Source organism: Panthera onca, chromosome B2, assembly GCF_046562875.1.
Source record: "Panthera onca isolate mPanOnc1 chromosome B2, mPanOnc1 haplotype 2, whole genome shotgun sequence".
Lineage (NCBI taxonomy): Eukaryota > Metazoa > Chordata > Mammalia > Carnivora > Felidae > Panthera > Panthera onca.
Window position 1 is genome coordinate 96,200,380 of NC_138343.1, and position 21,603 is coordinate 96,221,982.

At 38.0% G+C, this 21,603-nt stretch overlaps 1 protein-coding gene across 3 annotated transcripts in view; it reads right to left on the bottom strand.

Annotated features, from left to right (window-relative positions):
- PDSS2 (decaprenyl diphosphate synthase subunit 2) overlaps positions 1–21,603 on the bottom strand; it is a 285,557-nt gene that overhangs the window by 90,619 nt on the left and 173,335 nt on the right. For all 3 annotated transcript variants that reach the window (XR_013555704.2, XM_060616310.3, XM_060616307.3), the window contains exon 4: positions 14,578–14,652. Coding sequence is in view for 2 of the 3 variants with exons in the window: in XM_060616310.3 (XP_060472293.1) it covers positions 14,578–14,652 (75 nt within the window). In the remaining variant the exon portion in view is untranslated. The remainder of the gene's footprint in view (positions 1–14,577; positions 14,653–21,603) is intronic.

Consider the following 21,603-nt stretch of genomic DNA (forward strand, 5'->3'; position numbering starts at 1 on the left):
GAGAGACTACCTTCTGAACTCCTGGGCCCTTGCCCAATACTTGCTTCCACTGCCAATAATCTTGTCTGGTGTTTCAACCTGTGTTATTTCAACACTCCTCCAGCTGGTCTCTCTGCTTCTAATTTCTTTGGCTTCCACTTTAACCTATTCACCACTTCTACAATAATCTTTGTCACATACCTCATTGTATAAGATCCTATGGTGCATTCCTCTTACTCTTTTAAATCTAAACTCCCCAATACAGATGTTCAAGGTCTACCCACTGAATCATGGATCCCTTTTAAAATGATCACCTTCCCTAACAAGACCCCTTTGCTGTAGCTCCAACTGCAACTTTGTCTCCATCTTAGTTCTCAATACACACACAGCTGATTTGTCTAGCACAGCTGCTAGCACACGATAGGTACTCAATGGCATTTGTTAAATGAACACGCCTAGAGCAGTAACTAGGTCACCCTAAAACAAAATGGTAAGTTTCTTAGTCTTAGTTGAACCTGTGTCCAAAGCACCTGCATGTCCATGTTGTATGTATTTTCATAATACCTGTCTGCCTCTCAGAACTTACCTCCAACTACTCTTCTATTCATCCACTATGTGCCAGCTGGGTAGACCTTCTTTCTATTTTGTGGATACATTAAGCTGGTTTCTCCTTTAGGCCTTTGCCTGAGTTGCTTCCCCTTCCTGGAATGCTTTTCCCCTCTGTTCTTTTTTCACATAGCTAGTTGCTTTTTGTCATTCAGATCTCAGCTTGAAAATTATTTCCTCAGAGAGGACTTTGATGAACATCCAGTCTAAAGGAACTCCCTTGGGGTATCTGGGTGGCTCAGTCGGTTGAGTGTCTGACTTCAGCTCAAGTCGTGATCTCATGGGTTGTGAGTTCAAGCCCCACATCGGGCTCGCTGTCAGCCCATCAGTGCAGAGCCTGCTTCAAATCCTGTCCCCCCTCTCTGCCCCTCACCTGCTTGCACTCTTTCAAAAATAAACAAACATTTAAATAAAAAATATAAAAATAAAGTAACTCCCTCGATCCCTATCCACTATCACTTCTTATTTAGTTCTTTGCTGTGCAATTATCACTATCAGTTATTTCTCTTGTTCATTTCTATGATTGGTTACAGTTGGCCTCTCCACTAAGATGTAAGCTCCTGAGCACTCCAATTGCTAATGTCTGCCACAGCAGATGCTCAAAAGATATATTAAATGAATGAATAAGCAATGTCAATACTCACAGCCAACTTCCTGATTCCAACAAACCTCAACAATTTCTAGTTCCTTTCTACTACAATTTCTAAGACTCAAAAGAAAATTCCTCCAAGAAGCTTCCCTGAAATATTAATCCTTAAAGCTGTACTTTCTCCTATATATTTATACTGTATCATATAATTTTACATGTGGTCTTCTGGGCAAATTGCTCTCCAGTGGTTGCATGTGCACATTTTTTCCTCTGAACTGTGTGTATCATCAGGTCCTTAAGGGCAGGCCTGTGTTTTTGGTTGTAGCTTTGTTTTGAATAATCCAGTAGTGCTCAGAGTGTTCTTGTGCACACAACAGCAATTCAATACAGGTTTACTAATAGGTACTGTATCAAAACTGCCCAATATAGTTCTATGGCTAATGTAGGATTCATGATGACAAACAGTTCAACCAGAATCCAATGTGAAACAATTTATCTAGATTTCCCAAATTCAATCTCTTTAATACATTAAAGTATCAGGAGATAGAATCTTACTCTCTCATTTTTCCCTCCAAAAGAAATATCTTCATCGAGGTATTTGAGTAGGTGTTGGAAGAATTGGCTGTTTTCAGTTGGATGCTGAAGCTATTATTCACCATATTCACCAATGTCCCCTACATATGGGCCCATCACATATATCCCTATTTGTTTGATTTCAGAAAAAAATTTCTGTACAAAAACTGTCTGTAGAATTAATCATCAAATAATGAAAAATTCAGAACACAACATATTTCTCTTTTAGTCTTAGTTGGGAAGAAACAGAGTCAAGTTCAAAATCTACTTATAGCGTATCCAGGTCGTATTGACTACAATTTCAACTTCCTTTCCAGTTCTCAATTTTTACTTTCCTAAACTTTGTTTCTTTGTCTACCCAAACTCATTTACCTATAAGTCTACAAAGAGGAATTCCCACAGGACCTCTCTGGAGCTCCTTAGTCTTTCATATGGAGAGTCTGCCATCAGCTCCCCATTAATCCGATTCATCTAAATACATCCACTTCTCTCTATAACCAAGCCTCTTGTATGTCAAATCTACCCTCATTTTTTCCCCAGTAAACCAGGTGTAAAACATTGGAGCCATTTTTGATTTCTTACTCTCATGGCACATGAGTACACAATACTCAATACAATACTTAGTACACAATAGACACACTAAAATAAGCATGTATTGTAGGGTATCGGCAACACAAAGATACCATAAAATTTATAGGAAGAAAATTTTGTATTTGTGATTATTTTAAGTCATTATAACACAAATCAAGCAATAAAGTCATGAGGACTGGCCCTTCCAGCAAGATGGAGCAGCAGACTGAATTTACTCCTCCACCTGAAACCACTAAAACACTGGACAAAATATATGAAACAAGAGCTTTAATGCATTTGAAATCAGGCAACAAATAACAGTGATCACTGAGAGATGGGAAATAAATAAATGTTCCAGTTTACTGTCTGGAGAAAATGCCAAGTCACAGAGCCTAGCAGTCTCCTCGAGTTGAGGAGATGGACTGGAGTGTCTACAGAGGCCAAAGGGGTTAGAATTAGGGGCTAGCATTCACAGGGCAGAGTACTCAAGATAGGTGAGCTGCACGAAGAGCTCTAGAGATGTACAAAGGGTTTTCCAGAAGTCTTCAGCTGAGCATTACCAATGCATGGATACAACATTATCAAAGTCTGAGGAGAGAATCATTCGGGAGGTAGAGAGGGAACAATCCTTAGAGCTCACACAGGGCTGGGAGTAGTTCCTGTTCCCACCAGCCAAAGTGGAAAACCTCATAATTCACAGGGTATCAGTAGAGTACTCAGAAGGGTTTTGCCTTTGAGGTGGGGAAAATTAGCTCTAGACTAAATACTATTCTGGTCTTGCCTATCAAAACTTAAATGTAAGACCTGAAAAAAATCAAACTGTTTCCAGTAACTTAACTGAATTCCAGAAGAAAGTTCAAGAATATTTATAGAGATACAAAAATATCTAGAATCCAATAAAATAAAATTCAGTGTCTGGCATCCAATCAAAAATAACCAAGCATGCAAAAAAAAAAAAAAAAAAAAGGCAGGAAAACACAATGCATAATGAGGAGAGAAATCAGTCAATTGAAGTCAACTCAGAAACAACACAGATGATTGAATTAGTAGACAGGGATATTAAAACAGCTTTCATAACTGTAGTGCATATGGTCTAGGAGCTAGAAGAAACCCTGAGCATGTTAATAGAAACACAGAAGATATAAATTGGTGAGCCTGAATGTGCACCAATAGAAATTATCCAAAATGAAATACAAAGAGAAAACAATAATACTAATTAAAAAAAAAAAAGAATACAAATCAGTGGGCTCTGGGTTAATGTTAAGCAGCCTATTATACATGTAATTTGAGTCCCAGTAAGAAGGAGAGAGAAGGCCAGAAAAAATATTTGAAGAAATAATGACCAAAATTTTCCCAAATTTGATAAAAACAAAACTCACAGATCTAAGAGACCCAATGAACCCCAAGCACAAGAAACATGAAAAATATGACACCAAGGCACATCATAATTCAAATGCTCAAAACCAGTGGTAAAAAGAAAATCACAAAAACAGCATCAGAAATTTAGCCACATAATATACAGAGGAACAAAACTAAGGATGACAGAAACTCCCTTGTTGGAAATAACATAAGACAACAATGAAGCAACATCTTGAAAACACTGAAAGAAAAAAATTCATCAATGTTGAATTTTATATCCAGTGAACATATCTTAAAAACAAAGTCAATATAAAGATTTTTCTCAGACACAAAAACTGGAAGAATTAATCACCAGCAGACCTGTACTTTAAGCAATGTTAAAAGAAGTCTTTTAGGAAGGAGGAAAATAATACCACTTGGAAATCTGGATGACTGACAAAAAGAAATGAAAAGCACTGAAGATGTGAATTATGGGGGTAAATATAAAAGCCTTGAAAAAATTAAGTCCCTTTAAAATGTAATTGAATATTTAAAGCAAACATAGTAACACTGTATTGTGAGATCTATAATATATATGGGAGCAAAATACATGAAAATAATACAAAGGCTGAGAAGGAAGTAGTAGAAATAAGCTTTTGTAAGCTTCTTATCCTATAAGTAAAGGTATATTATCACTTGGAACTAGACCGTGATAAATCAAAGATCTATATTATGAACTCAAGAGCAACTGCTAAAACCGTAGTAAAGAGTTATAGCTAACAAGTGAAAAAGGAGACAAAATGGCATTGTGAAAACTAATCTAAGAGAAGGCAGAAAAAGGAAAGGGAAAAACAAATGGGACAAATGGCAAACAAACAACAAGATGGCATTTAAACTCAACCATATCAATGAACACATCAAATATAAATGATCTAGACATACAAATTAAAAGGTAGAGATCATCAGACTGAATAAAAGAGCAAGATCCAACTAAATGCTGCATATAAGAACCCTACTTTAAATATAAAAACTGGGGAGCCTGGGTGGCTTAACTTCTGCTCAGATCATGGTTTCATTGTTCATGGGTTTGAATCCTGCATCAGGCTCTCTGCTTCCAGTGCAGAGCCCACTTCAGATCCTCTGTCCCCTCTCTCTCTGCCCCTCCCTGGCTCTTGCGCACTCCCTCCCTCTCTCCCTCAAAAATAAACATTAGGGGCGCCTGGGTGGCTCAGTTGGTTAAGCATCCGACTTCGGCTCAGGTCATGATCTAGCGGTTCGTGAGTTCAAGCCCCGTGTCGGGCTCTGTGCTGACAGCTCAGAGCCTGGAGCCTGTTTCAGATTCTGTGTCTCCCTCTCTCTCTCTCTCTCTCTGACCCTCCCCATTCATGCTCTGTCTCTCTCTGTCTCAAAAATAAATAAATGTAAAAAAAATTAAAAAAAAACATTAACAAATTGTAAATATAAAAACAGTACAAGGATGGAAAAAGATAACACCGTAATTCTAATCAAAACAAAGCTGGAATGATTATATTAGCATCAGATAAGGTATACATCAGGAAAAAAAAAACATAAAGCATATTACCAGAGCTAAAAAAGGTTATTAAAAAAAATAGGGGCGCCTGGGTGGCTCAGTCGGTTAAGCGTCTGACTTCAGCTCAGGTCACGATCTCACGGTCCAGTCCGTGGGTTTGAGTCCCGCGTCGGGCTCTGGGCTGATGGCTCAGAGCCTGGAGCCTGCTTCCAATTCTGTGTCTCCCTCTCTCTCTGCCCCTCCCCCGTTCATGCTCTGTCTCTGTCTCAAAAATAAATAAACGTTAAAAAAAAAAAAATTTTTTTTAAAAAATAATAAAGAGATAAAATCATCAAAATAGCACAATGACCTTAAGGGTTAATGTGCCTAAAGCAGAGATTTAAAATACATGAAGGAAAAACTGATAGAACTGTGAGGAGAAATAGAAAAATCCACAATTATAATCAGACACTTTAACACCCTTCTCTCAGTAACTCAGAAAATAAGCAGAATGAAAACAATTATAGATACATAAGACTTTAATGACACTATCAACCAATCTGACTTAATTGATATTTACATAACACTCCATAAACAACAGCAGAATACATATTCTTTTTAAGTGAACATTTACCAAGATAGATCATATCTGGGTCATAAAACAACTCTCAATACATTTAAAATAACTCAAACCATATAAAATATGTTCTCTAACCACAAAGGTATTTATTATAAATCAATGACAGGAAGACATCTGGAAAAATCTCAAAACACTCAGAAACTAAATAACAAGGTTTTAAATAATTTGAGTCAAAAAAAAAATCTTACTATTCCTTTCCAAAGAAATTAATAAGTGGTTTGAACTGAACGAAAATTTAAAAAGTAATGTAATGAAAACTTGTGGGATGTCGCTAAAGTAGCACTTAGAGAGGAATTCATTGCATTAAATGTCATATTAGAAAAGAAAACAGGTTTCAATTTATAAATGATTTCAGCTTAAAATGCTTTAAAAATGATGGAAATAAAGCCAAAGTAACCAGAAGAAAGAATACAGAAAGGTGAAAAAGAGAGAAAAGTGGTGAAGCCAAAAGCTGGTCCTTTGGAATCAGTAATATTGTTATGCTTCTTGGGGAAATAAAAAAGACACAAATTACAAATGTCAAAATGAGAGAGGTGACATCAATATACACTCTACATGTATTAAAAGGATAATATGGGGATATTATTAAGAACTTTATGCCAATAAATCTGACAACTTAGATGAAGTAAACAATTTCTTTAAAGGCTGTAACTACCAAAGGCGACTCACGAAGAAACACATAACCCTAAATAGTCCAACAGTTTTTAAAGCATTAAATTTGTAGTTTAAAAAAACCTCAACTTTCCCACAAAGAAAGGTTCCATGGTTTCACTAATGAATTCTATCAAATATTTAAGGAAGAAATAATACCAACTCTACCAAAAAAAATCTTTCAAAATAATAAAAAAGGAGTTAATACTTTCCAATTTATTATGCAATAATATAGATGCAAACATTAACAAACTTTAGCACATCAAATTCAACAACGTATAAAAAGGAGACGGGATCAGGATCACATGAGGTTTACTCCACGAATGCAAGGTTGGTTTAACATTAGATAATCAATTAATTTACCATATTAATAGCCTTAAAAAAAAGGAAAACCTAAAAGAAAAAAAAAATATGATCACCTCAATAGCTGTAGAAAAAAAATGTCAAAATCAACATTAATTCCTGATAAGAACTCTCAGGAAATTAGGAATACAAGGGAACTTCTTCACTAATCAAGAGCCTCTAAAAACAAAAACAAAAACCTCCAGTTAACATCACACTTAATGGTGAAATACTGAATGTCTTTCTGCTAGCATCGGGAGCATGTCAGGAATGTCCATTCTCACTACTTCAACATTGTGTTGGGAGGTCTAGCTCTTGGATCTGAGATTTTGCTTTACCTTACATACAAACTAATGAACTAGCTTGTGACTGTTTTAGTGATGCTAACAGAAGACACAAGACTGCTGGATCAGAGACAAAGGACTTTATTATTCATGGCACAGCAAAAAGCATGTGCATGAGCATATTTGTGTTGGCTGCCCTTGATCCCAAGTCCTGCAGGGGCAACAATGTGGGCTCAGATGGAGGCTAGCCTTCAGTGGATTTGTGTTACAGCTAAAATCAAACCAACAAACGAAACACTGAGTTTAGGGGATTGCTGCTTTTGTAGCAAGTAGTAAGCAAGCCTGCTCTTTGGTGGGAGTAATGGCTATGTTCATTATCTTGTGATGATAGTTTCAATGGTACACACAAATATCAAAACATCAGATTGTGCACTTGAAATATTTGCAGTTTGGGATGCGTGGGTGGCTCAGTCAGTTGAGCATCCAACTTTGGCTCAGGTCATGATCTTGTATTCATGGCTGTGAGCCCCGCATCAGGCTCTGTGCTGACAGCTCAGAGCCTAGAACCTGGAGCCTGCTTTGGGTTCTGTGTCTCCCTCTCTCTCTGCCCCTCCCCTGCTTGCTCTATGTCTCTCTCTCTCTCAAAAAACAAAATAAAACGTTGGAGTATTTGCAGCATACTATACATCAATAAAGCTATATCATTAATTTAACAACTATTTTTGGGCTACAGCTATTGTGCTAGGCACTGTTCTGGTATTAGGAATACAATGGTAAACAAAATCCCACCTCCCACAGAGTTTATATGCTTGTAGGAGAAACTGTAAGAGAAATATGAGAGGGTGACAACTGTGATTAAGATAAAGGGAATTAAGTATGGTGGCTACTTCAGATTCGGTGAGGGGCTGTCTTTGAAAAGATGATATTGATGTAGAGATATGAATATCAAGAAGGGGCCAACTACGTTAAATTGGAAGAAGAATACCCCTAGCCTTTATTGTTTTGGCTTTCTGTTTTCATATACCTCTAATTTCCAGTAAACCGTCATAATGACCACTGATGTATTAGGTTTCCCAAAGGTTAATTTGATCATGTAATTCCTTTGTGTAAAAATCTTCAATCCTGGGGCACCTAGGTGGCTCAGTCGGTTAGGTGTCCAACTTCAGCTCAGGTCATAATCTCATGGTTTGTGAGTTTGAGCCCCACAGCGGGCTCTGTGCTGACAGCTCAGAGCCTGGAGCCTGCTTCGGATTCTGGGTCTCCTTCTCTCTCTGCCCTTCCCATGCTCACGTTCTGTCTCTCTCTCTCAAAAATAAATAAACATTAAAAAAGAATTTTTTTTTTTAATCTTCAATCCCTCCCTTATCTCAAGTACTAAATATGGTTTTAGCTCTATATTCTGGCATTATAAGTCTTGAAGCATGTGACAAAACCTACCTTTCCAGTCTTCTTACTATTCCTTTATTCTAATGTGGATGAAGGCCTGATCTTAAATACGCCTACTTTTGATCATGCTGTTTCCTCTGCCTCAAATGGCATCCTTCTCCATCAACAGATGTCCTTCCCATCCTTAAATGTTCACCTCAAATATCACATTCTCCTTGAAGTCTTTTCTGATTTTCCCAACCAGATGTGACTTTTTGTTCAAATTTTCTCCCTGTTATTTTTTCAATGGACAAAGCTCCCCTTGCTAATCTTTTTATTGTATTTTAGAAGGTGGCATTGGGCTTTGCAGGTAGGCACCAATCTATAACTTCCTGGTGAATTGAATTATTCTTATATCTTACTTGAAAGATGCTAAGGGCTAAGGAAGATATGCTAAGGGGCTAAGGAAGATAGGCATAAAAAATAAAAAATAAATAAATGGACATAAGTGGTCTTATCTACTTCTCATAAGAGAATGATATACTGAAAGTATAATCTATGCTTGGAAAAAAATAGAATGGATCTTTGTAATTTTAGTAACTCTGTTAAAACCAGTTCCTTTCCAAGAGAAATGGATCCTCTTTAAAACCCTCTCGCTTTCCTGAGATCGGGGCCAAGTCAACATGAGCAGAATCTCTGAAGACAGGAAAGAGGTGTGCTGTTCCCCATTTTAAAACCAACATGAGTGTTGCAGAGGACCTTGATTAGTTCACAAGGAAGGAGTACGAGTGGGTAGAAATAATAAGGAATCAGAAAAACAGTGTTTAGGGGTCTCTAAGACCACCCCAAGATTTGATGGCCTTGTTAGGAGGACTCCTAGGACTCAACATATAGTCAAAGTCACAACTATGGTTTATTACAGCAAAGGATATAAAACAAAACCAGCAAAGGGAAAAAGGTGCATGAGATGAAGTCTACAGGAAACTGGGCACAAGCTTCCAAGAATCCTCTGCCAGTGGAGTCAAACAAGATGTGATTAATTCCTCTAAGAATGAACACATGTGATAACATATACAAAATACTGTCTGCCTGGGAAGTTCATTGGAGACTCAGTGCTCAGCGTTTCTGTAGGGGTTGGTCATCCTCTCTGCCTAGCATATACCAACATTCCAGACTCCCAGAAGGAAAGCAGATATTCAAAATAAACCACATTACTGGCAAAAACAGTTTGGCTACAGTGAGTTGCACTTACCAGTTAGATAATGGTAGAGACACTCCTAAAATCCAAGTTCCCAGATTCTAGCCAAGGGCCAACTTTAAAAGCAGGCTTTTCTAAGGATAGCAATCTTTTTCTACATATTGAAAATATTCTTACTTTTTTTTTTTTTTGAAGAATAGATTTTACTTTAACTTTTTTTAAAGTTTGAGAGAGAGAGAGAGAGAGAGAGAGAGAGACAGAAAAGGAGTAAATGCAGGCGAGCAGCAGAGAGAGAAAAAGAGAGAGAGAATCCCAAGCAGGCTCCATACTGTCAGTGCTGAGTCCAGTGTAGGGCTTGAACCCACGAACTATGAGATCATGACCTGATCCGAAATCAAGAGTTGGATGCTTAACTGACTGAGCCATCCAGGTACCCCTAAAGATATTCTAACTTTTTGATTAAAAAAAAAAATCTCACTTCTAGGGTTCTTTTTTTTTTTTTTAGCAAATAGTATAAAATAGAGCACTGTTATAAACACTAAGATGTTCATCATCACAATATTGTTTAAACTCATTAAAAAAAAAAAAGGAAACGGTAAGTATCTAAAAATTGTGGAATGGTTCAGTAAATTATAGTAGTATGGAGAAACATTAAATAGTCAGTAAAATTAAAATTTGAAGACTTTAAAAAAAATTTACTTTTAACGTTAATTTATTTTTGAGAGACAGATCATGAGTGGGGTAGGGGTAGAGAGAGGAGGAGACACAGAATCTGAAGCAGGTTCCAGGCTCTGAGATGACAGCACAGAGCCCAATGTGGGGCCCGAACCCACAAACGGTGAGATCATGACCTGAGCTAAAGTTGGACACTCAACCGGCTGAGCCACCCAGGTGCCCCTAACATTTGAAGACTTTTTTTTTTTAATTTTTTTAAATCTTTATTTATTTTTGAGAGAGTGAGAGAGAGAGAGACAGAGTGAGAGCAGGGGAGGAACAGAGAGACAGGGAGACACCATCTGAAGCAGGCTCCAGGCTCTGAGCTGTTAGCACAGAGCCCGATGCGGGGCTCGAACCCACGAACCGTGAGATCATGACCTGAGCTGAAGTTGGACACTCAACTGACTGAGCCACCCAAGCGCCCCATTTGAAGACTTTTAATAACAAATCCTAGGGAATCAATCGGAACAAAAAACGACATAGAATAATAACTATAAAATGGGAGAAATATAGAATGAAATCTAGAAGAAAATACATTAAGGTGTAATCATCATTCATTTCTGGGGATGGTTTATGTAAAATAATTTCTTTTTTCCTCTTGACCTTTTTCTGTGCTTTCAATTTTTATTACCAAATACGTAGTAACTTTTCTAATTAGAAACAAGTTATAAGATAATTATGCTATAAAGATTTTAGATATAAAGGTCTGGATTCAAAGCCAATTTTGCTAAAATGCAAAATATTTAGTGTGTACAGTGAGTAACATGAACACAATGTACAAGGCAGGACTTGGGAACTCTTAGAATGGTAAACAACAGCTGCATTTAAAATGCAATTTTGGGGGGGTGCCTGGGTGGCTCAGTTGGTTAAACATCTGAAACTTGATTTTGGCTCAGATCATGGTCTCATGGTTTGTGGGATAGAGCCCTGATTCGGGCTCTGTGCTGACAGCACAGAGCCAGCTTGGGATTCTCTGTCTTCCCACCCCACTACTGTGTGCTCCTCCCCCACCCCACTTGTACTCTCTCTCAACATAAAGAAACAAACTTAAAAAAACATAAAATGCAATTTTTCTACTTCATATACTTTTTTTTTTCCAATTAGCTAACAACAACACCAAACCAGGTAGACAGAGAGGAAATGCTATAAACACTAAAGAAAGCACAATGGCTAATTTTTATTATAAGGAAAAAATGGTTCATTCACTAACAAACACAAAAATAAAAATACTGTTTTTCAATGGCTAGATCAAAGGATGAATTTCCAAAATTACTTTGAATGTTTACATGATCACAATTTACATATGATCTGTCAAGTATTACTAACGTTAAGTCACATAAATTTTCATAGTTTAAAGGAGGATTAGGTAATTACTCTACAAACTTCTTCTGGAGAAGGTGATTTTGGACATATTCAATTGTAATTCTCCTCCATTTGCTTTTAGTGCATCTACCCTGGTCACATAGGCACTGCTCCACAGAAAGCTATTTTCGTACTACCCAGGTTCTCCATCACTGCATTAAGTAGCCATATAGAAAACAGACTGCATTGTATTCTCTTCTCCCTAGAGAGAATAAATGGTTTGCAGCTGATTTTAAATCACAAAGCAATTCTTTTGTGTACTGAATTGGCCCAAGGCTACGGAGGTTGTGCCACTCACTTCCCACATGACCTCCACTTGTGGCTGCTTCCCAATCGTGCCAGAACATGAAAACCTTGAAGGCACTCCATGTGGGGCAGTGCTCTCTCTGCCTCTGAAGGCATTTCTGGGCCAAGTTCGAAAACCCAAATTCTGAACTGCCATTGCAATGGCAAGCACACTTAGAGGAGGGGGGAGAAAGGCCAGGATTTTTCTGGTTAGGAACGGAAATGTGGTTAACCTAAATTGGACCTGGGACACAAATGGAGGCATCCAGAAGCACTCCCACAGCTTCAGTCCAACTATGCATTTTCCTTCCGTTATAAAAACAAAACAAAAGAAAACAAAACCAACCAAAACAGCTCTTTAAATGGTTTGGCTATATTCAGAAATGTAATTGCTTAAAGAAGGTCGCTAGTGCTTTAAAGGGCTGTGTTTGGGGAGACGGTAGGGAAACAGGGCAGATGGACAAAGCATTGCTACAGATTCTCTGAAGTAAAACTAGCCAATGAAAGTCAGCAATTAGTGCTTGCTAATTGGCAGTGCACGTATGATCAACAGTCCTTCAAAGACTTTCGTTGCTTCCTCTTTTCTCTTTCCCAGGAAGAAACAGATTATGTGGGACTTGGACTCAAAAAACCTGGGTTCAGATCATGCCACTGTGAAACATACATCAACAAAGAGTTTCCAGATAATAGGCTTTCCTGCCTTTTGTCATCCCTGAATCTCAGGCTTTTAATGTATAAAATGGGTGTACCAACAAATGTCCCCCTTTTTATGGGTGACTGTAGAGAAAGAAAGTATAAGCAAACTGTAAAGTGCTATCTAACCATTTACTGTTGTCGTTGCTGTTAGGTCTGCCTGATATACAGAAAGTATTTAATAAATGTTCACAAAATTATTAACAAACTAGGCTAATTATAGTGGACAAACAGTTAAGAGTGAATAAATCAAGAACCCTAAAACAGTAACACTTTCGCTTAAAAATTAAGGTATTTAACTGTAAGATATTAATATCTTACATGGAACTACGTTGAACACATTAGAACTATCCCAGGGGAAAACGATGCCTCAACTGCCAGAAGAGGTCACTGTCATCACCATATATGGTGGGATCTCAGGTATGGCAGAGGGAGGCGAGCAAATTGGGTTTCATTGAGGTATAGAGGTAGAAAACACACGGTTAAGAACCTGAGCTCTGGTGTTCAAATCTCAACTAGCAAGTTGTAGGACTGTGGGCAAATTATTTAAATCTTTTCTAAACCTCGGTTTTCCCATATGTCAAATGGGGATAGCAGTAGTATCTGCTAGCAGGCTTTCTGTGAAGATTAAATGAAGAAACATAGGTGAGTTACTTACCACAGTGTTACACGTTTAGCTACTATCATCTTCATTATACTATATATGAGGCAACTTATGAGTGGAACTAGACCAGGAATCTTCCATTCTACAATGTGCTATTAATCCTCAGCCATGGTAGTGAAGTATGGTATATTTTTGAAAAATGCAGCAAAGGGGGTCCCACTGTGGTCGTATATCCTGCCAGGTCCCCACATACCACTAGGCAACTTAGGTGAAGTTAGATATGCCTCCAGGGAACTGTGGTTCCTTGAACCAAATGTTAGCAGACGTCCAAGGTATAATTCTTCATATTTTACTAACTATTCTCTGAGCCATCCAGAGTCCCTGGGTTATACTTTTAAATTTCCTATGCAAGTTGCTCATGCCCTATGTTTCATTTTCCAGTAAAATCAGTCTTTCTTTTTTCAAATGGAAATGTCAAAAAGCCTAAAATGTGCATATGCGCATATTTTCTCTAATTTGCAGTGAGTGAAATCTTGCTAATACAGAAGCTAAAGAAGTTAGAATAATGAAACCCTAAGCTAGGAATCCCGTATAATAGCATATACCATGTTAAATGATGGCGGTGGTCAATGAGGCAACTGCTTCACATTCAATATCCTACTGAAATGAAATAACTGCATTTTAAAGAAATAAAACCTAACCCATAAGATGTCCTGTTAAATGAGTCAAAAAACCTTAATTCTAGATCTATATAATTAATCAGAATGATCCAACTGCACAACCATCCTACTTCTTATCACAGAGAATTTACAAACGCAGTAAATTCTGGATGTTGGACATAAAAGACATTCTTTCCTCATGCCCTCAAAAGTCATCCTCTTCAGATCATGTCCACTCTTCTGGGACATGGAAGACCCCTTCCTCTGGGGAAAGGCTGCGCCCAGCCACCTCAGCACAAGCTGTTTCTCCAGTCTGCCTGCCCTGTGACAGTGCTACCTGCCAGCCAGTAGACACAGAGCATCCTGGTGTCTACTGGGCTGCTGCAGACTGAACAGACTGTGAATCCAGCCAGAGGATAAGAGGTTGTTTTAATTGGCTAAATCTGCTATGTACTAAGCGTATGGCCATGGATTTGTAGCCAAAACACTAATCTAAAAAAAAATGTCATGTACAATTTAAACACAAAACAAAAATGACATTTTCGCTCGTCAATTCTAGTTTTGCCACGAGGGTTTTTAACCTAACATTTTATAATGAGTACCCAACCCTACCTTTGCTGAAGTAGAATTTTCATGGTATACTCCCTGCACCAAGTCCATAAGAGCACTTGCTAAAAGTTCCACAACCTAAAAAAACAAGAAAAAAAAATTAAAAGAAACAATTAAACATTTTTATGCCCATTTTTACCTCAGAAAGCCTCAGAAGGCTTAGCAGCAAGGCAGTATTTGTGCTTATGGGGTTATATACAAAGATCCTGGCAAATGGCATTGCCCACCTGGATATTAGAGCTGTAATCCAATTTTTTTCAGGCATAATTCAAGCAAAAAAAAAACAAAAAAAAAACTTACAAGCACAGCATTGAACTAATATACATGAAAATCCAGTAATAGCCATTTTGAACAGAAGCTTAAATTTCAGATACCTAATGAAATCTTAACTCAATTTATTTTCTGTATGTTTATTTCTGTCAGGTGGATACTTTTTCAATATCTCCATTCTGGGAGCCATTACAATGCTAATTTTCATACTTAATACAGAAAGAAAAGCAAAAGCAAAAGAATGGTTAACCTTTCAAATGTGTTCATTCTGTTATACTTAAAATGCACTGTGGATATATTTGGTGGAGGGCCCCTGGGTCAAATGTACCATAAATACTGAAAATTTTTATAGGACTGCAATATTGAAATCATATTCATCAAACCTGTATTACTTTCAAGACTCAGGCTGTTAAAAAAAAAAAAAATCAAGCAAAATCAAAAGCTTTGAACTTGTTCCAGAATGTAAAACAAGCAGAAAACAGTCTCTTTGGAACTACTGTACAATTTAGACTTGTTTGCATAAACCATCTTAATTCAAGAGGATAAAATAGTGGTATTTCAATGCAGCCGTTCCAAACAAGAATTCCTCAAAGCAGCCCCAACCGCTTCTTGCGAAGTCTTAATATCGTGTATATTTAGCTTCCTATATCATGCAGTACCGTATCTGATTCCCACTCTTTGCTTCCTAAAATTTAGTTCAGTTCTGATTGAATTAAAGGATTTTGTTTCAGCTTTTATCATTCTTGTAATTGAAGACATTATTAAGCCAAAGGATACAGACCCAAACAACAAGATACTTTAATCTCAGGTACGTTAGATTTAATAAACATTTTCTTAGACACAAATTACATTAATTTGTGGAAAGACTTGCTTTAAAATTTTAACACATGAGCATTCATCTCCAAATTTATATTTACGTTCATCCTGTGTAACACAGACAAGGCTGTTGATATGGAAATTTTGCTGATTAAAGCCATTTTTTTTCTAGCTCTGCAGATGGGTTAATTTGTAAGACCTATACAAAGTCTTTTTTTTTTTTTTTTAATCACATTGCCCTTTAGGTAACCAAATACTTAAGAAATATTGTAGCAATATGAGCTGCAGAGGAACTGGAAGGACAATGATCCTACAGTGTTACCAGATGTGTTGAGTTATTTAAGTGGGGAAGAAAGAAAATGAATGGATTTTTTTCCCCTGAAGGTATCAGATAAGCTCTATTCCCAAATCCAGGAGGATAGAGTATCACCAACAGGTCTATGAAAGACTGTAACTAAATGCACAGCATCAGATTGGATTACAGTTTATACAAGCAACATCCCAAGATCCCCCTGATGGCCGGACACGTAATACAGATCAATCACTCACTAAGAAATGTTATGGTTTTGAAACAGTTTGAGCTCTGAGACCAGCACTGGTAAAGTGAAGAGGGATTTATAAAGAGAAAGTCCACAACACTAAATGTCAAAATGATGGCATGAACTTTTAACAATGGATCTGGCTCTGGATAACTAGACTGTGCCTTTACTTCCCTGAGATTTCAGACCAGGCAGAGGCAACAGACATTTTATTGTCTCTTTTTCTTTTTAATGTAATTAACAAATATAGACAGACCTGTACTCATAAGTTCAAAATTTATAAAGGACCCATAGTTCCAAATAGCTATAGTTACTTGAGCAGAATACACCTGCATAGCCAATGATGATCATTGAGGAAAAAGCTTTGGACTTCCTTGGGTTAACAAATCAAGGAAGGTAAGAGATTATGAAAACCAGCAATAGCCTAGGGGAGCTGAAGTGTCCCAGGCAAGGGTGACTTACTCAATGCACATATAAATCTCTTTCTATTGCCTGAAATGTTTACTTAACCTTTATTTTTATTACCTTTTTTTTTTTTTTTTTTTTTTGAGAGGGAGAGCACACACATGAGCATGTGTGTAAGCAGGGGAGGAGCAGAAGGAGACGGAGAGAGAGAGAATCTCAAGCAGGCTCCATGCCCAGCACTGAGCCTGATGTGGAGCTCAATCTCATGACCATGAGATCATGACCTGAGCCGAAATCAAGAGTTGGACGCTTAACCAATGAGCCACCCAGGAGCCCCTAACATTTTAAATTATACCAAAGAGAGATATGTTTAAGTATCATCCTCCTTTAAAATTGTGGTATTTCTAGGAAGACCACAGGACTACCAGCTACACATATTTAATGAGACCATTTATTGATCTGATCTTTTTTCAATACATGGCTTACTACATAGGCACCTGTTTAGACACCTTTTGTACTTCAATATAAGAAAGTACCTGCTTCATGATACTTTTCTCCCTCAGATTCTTGTGGAATGATTTGTTCCAGCAACCCACAATGGTAGCAAGGATAATGGCAGTCAGAGAATCCAGAAGCCCAAATGCCAGATCTCCTGAGACTAAGAACCCAAGCCCTCCACTTCTTGGCACTCTTAATAAGGGCACCATGAGAAAGATTAAGGACTTTCATTCCTCAGGCCCAGGGGGGCAAGCAAACACTATCAACTACAAAAACATGACAGACTAAAAGAGCTTCAATGATAGCCACTCTTAGAAGCCCAACAATGAGAAGACCGTAATGAAATAGGGCAGAGCATTAGGAGCCAAAGGATCTAGACCCTACTTCAAGGTCTCCTAGTAATGTCATTGTGAGATCTGGGGTAGGACAATTAATTTTTCTCGACTATAAAATGAAGGAAGTTGTGAAACATAACTCTATAAGGTCCCTTCCAATTCTGATTCCAAGTTTCTAGAAATGCAAATCTTTTTTTTTTTTTTTTTCCCAACGTTTTTTATTTATTTTTGGGACAGAGAGAGACATAGCATGAACGGGGGAGGGGCAGAGAGAGAGGGAGACACAGAATCCGAAGCAGGCTCCAGGCTCCGAGCCATCAGCCCAGAGCCTGATGCGGGGCTCGAACTCACGGACCGCGAGATCGTGACCTGAGCTGAAGTCGGACGCTTAACCGACTGCGCCACCCAGGCGCCCCTCTAGAAATGCAAATCTTAATATTTATAGTTAGGCATGAAGATTTTAAAACTGCTTTTTTATAAAGCTTGGTAAGACACCTTTGCTCACCAAAGGTTTATTTATTTTTTAAAGGTTTTTTATTTATTATTTTTTTTAATGTTTATGTATTTTTGAGAGAGAGACAGGGAGACACAGGATCCGAAGCAGGCTCCAGGCTCTGAGCTGTCAGCACAGAGCCCGATGCAGGGCTCGAACTCACAGACCGTGAGATCATGACCTGAGTTGAAGTCGGATGCTCAACTGACTGAGCCACCCAGGTGCCCTGCTCAGATATTACTTTTATCTATTCTCTTCACACAGACTTTTCCCTCTGTCTGAACTCTCCTGATTACTTTCTTCATGAAAGTTTTTGTATCCAAGCCCCTTGGTTTCAAGACCTAGAATCCTAATTAAGCAATTTTCATTTTCTAAACCATTCTAAACCATTTCCATGTCCTAAACCATTAAGACTGATAGCCCACCCCTCCTACTGACAGAAACATCCTAGTTGGGTCAATTAAGGTCAACACTGCTGAGTTCTGGGTCTTGAATGGCTCTAATGCTTGGGAATAATTCATACAATCGGATTCAGAATGATATCAGGTTTAAGTGAAAAGTTGTGTCAAACAAATAATGGCTCTAGTTGGCCACATCACTTCCTCTCTAATGAGTAAATATGTAGAACACTTAGAAGAGAATCTGTCACCATTAATGTTATAAAGTTTACTTTGGCTGTCTAGACAGTAATCAAGCAGGAGATAAGCTAATTTCTGCATTTCTGGAGGTTGCAAGAATGGCAGAATTGCTTACCTACACATGCAATACAAAAATGCTTTTCTTTCTGATTTGTCATGTTGAAATCTGACTGCCTGGCGATGCCATATACTATTCCCACGTCTTCTGAGTAACACCCTAAATTTCAGTGAGCCAGAAGTGGTAACTGTTCAGACTGTCAATGTCATGAGCTAGCTTCTTGGGGGCACCTTGTTTGGAATAAATTTCTTTTATTATTATTTTTTTAATTGACGTATAACTGATGGAATGAATTTCTTAAATGGTTAATTTACAGGACAAATTTCGTCAGTCTCAGGGAAAATGTAATTGCCTCATTCTTTATCTTCTGGCAAGAGTAACTACAATTCGATGATTTTTCTTAACTGAAAAGCAAAAGTGATGCATATGCACTCGCAAAAGGTGTTGTGGTGATTACACCCTGAGCTATAATAAAATTCCTATCATAAAAAATAGAAATTAAGAGAAGTAGGGGTTGGTAAGAGAACAATAGTGACCAAATAACGTCTTCACGCTGCTATCCGAGGATGTCTGTAATATCTTCTTAAAAGAAAAAAGCTGGTTACAAAACAGAATAGCATGACAGATTATTTTTAAAACAAAGTGAGGTCAATCTCTGTGTTTATATATGCTGAGAGAAAAGTCGGAAAAGACAACAAAATATTAAAGGCGCCTGGGTGGTTCAGTCAGTTAAGCATCTGACTTTGGCTCAGGTCATGATCCCGCGGTTCATGGGTTCAAGCCCTGTGTCAGGTTCTATGCTGACAGCTCAGAGATTGGAACCTGCTTCGGATTCCGTGTCTCTCTCTGCGTGCCCCTCCCTGGCTTGTGCACGTGCTCTCTCTCTCTCTCAAAAATAAATAAATCAACAAAAAAAATTTTTTTAAATGAAAGGACAACAAAGTAGTAATAATGATAATGTGTAAATGGTAAGTAAGCATCTGGATGATTTTTAATGAAAAAATTTTCTTTTTCAACTTTTATAAATTGCTTAAATTTGTAATCAATAAATTTATAACTGCTTAAATTTACAATGTATTACATTTTTCTCCCCTCTTTTATTGTACTGCTTTTATAATCAGGTTAAAACAATAAACCTATCTCCATGGAGTGGGGCGGGAGCTGGGGAGCACACTCTCCTTTTAGCCTCAGAGAGGCTTCTGAAGCTGTGTCCACAAATTGATTTCTGGAATATATCAATCAAACAATAGTCCTCGGAGTAGCAAAAATAAGATCAGTAAGTGGTGGTAAGCATTCTGTGGAGACGAGCTGTGCCTGTCTCAACAGGCGTGATCCAGGAGTACTGTCAGTATTTGACAGATGGAATAGTTTCAGCTGAGTTGTAGAGAGCTAACCAGGAAACCAGACCACTTAATATGGGCAAAGGAGCACCCATCTCAAATAAAAAGTAAAATACAACTAAATCTTCAGAAAAATATTAACTATTAACTAATGTGGCTCAATAAAAGCTCGAGCCAGCAAAACCTGAGTTGGTGTAGTATGGTTGTGTTTTAACTTACTTAAAAAAGGTTGCTACAGAGGTGCCTGGGTGGCTCAGCTGGTTAAGCATCTGGCTCTTGATTTCATCTCAGGTCATGATCTACAGATCGTGAGGTTGAGTCCCATGTCTGGCTCTGTGCCTACAGTGCAGAGCCTGCTTGAGATTTTTTCTCTCTCTCCCTCTCTCTCAAAATAAATAAACTTGAAGGAAAAAAAAAAAAAGGTTGCCCCGCACTTAACTCATTGGTATATAGAAACTGTGGAGGCTATTACAGATTTATAATCGTCTTTCAAAAACTTGCGCTGGAAAGGTTATTTTAATGAGTTTTTACTACAGTGTAGAATGACAACGTGTGATCCATCACTCTATTTGGGAGGCAAACGAACACACAGCCCCTCAGCCTTTACTACTCTTAACAGCTGCTAGCAAAGGAAATAGTCATGTGTGTGCACGCATCTGCAGTGCTGATGGCATTAATTACACACAAATTTATTGCACTCCTTCCCCCACCTCTAGGAAGAAATAGCAATGCATGAAGCAGTTGCAAAGGTAAAACGCCCTTGGGGAAGAATTAATTCTCATATACATCTTGGGAGGAACAAAAGACAGATTTAGCATAAATATGTCCTTTCCAAAAAGCTTTGATATTTGAAGGGATAGTGTCAAGATTTTTTTTTAAGCCACAAAACCAATATTGTCAGTAAAAATGTCTTACAGAAAAATACTTTTAAAGATAAAGGATGCCGAACAGTCTGCTAATAGTAACCAGGGCAGTTAGCTTCACTCTTCAGTTCCTCTTCACAAAAAACAAAGCACGGAGTGTTTGAGAGATGCATTTAATGATGGAAAGATTTACTTACATTACACCAAGGTGAGGTAGAGGAACTGGCTAAGAAGTAGTGCTCTCCCACAGAGACCAATAATAACATCTAACATTTGTAAAGCACTTTATCATTTACAGACTGGGTTTAAGCAAACTATTCTGTTCCAGGTGGATTCAGTCCCCCAGTGCTCAGCCAGAGCTTTCAGGCTGGCAGCCTCAATGGAGAAGCGACCTCTAAAGAACACAGGGAGCAGCGGCAGTGGCCAAATAAGGGGTGAATCTACTCACCCACCACCTGGGCACAAACAACCCAGATGAGCCCTAATCTGCATGCTGATTAATATAAATGAGTTGTTTTAATAAAGCCATTGATGAAGTCTATGAAAGAATGGTTCTCCCCACTCCTTCCTATCAGACAAGGACCAGGTTTAATGACGACAATGATGAAAGGTCTGTTGCAATAAACACACCACTAACTCACAGGAGTTCTGGAGGAAGCTTCTAACTAGGCTTTTTGAAGGGAGCCTTTTCAATGCTGCCAAATGTGTAAGACCATGCTTATTTGTGGGAGGGATAGCAATCTGTTCTAGTGAGCTGGAAGTTCTTTCTGGCTA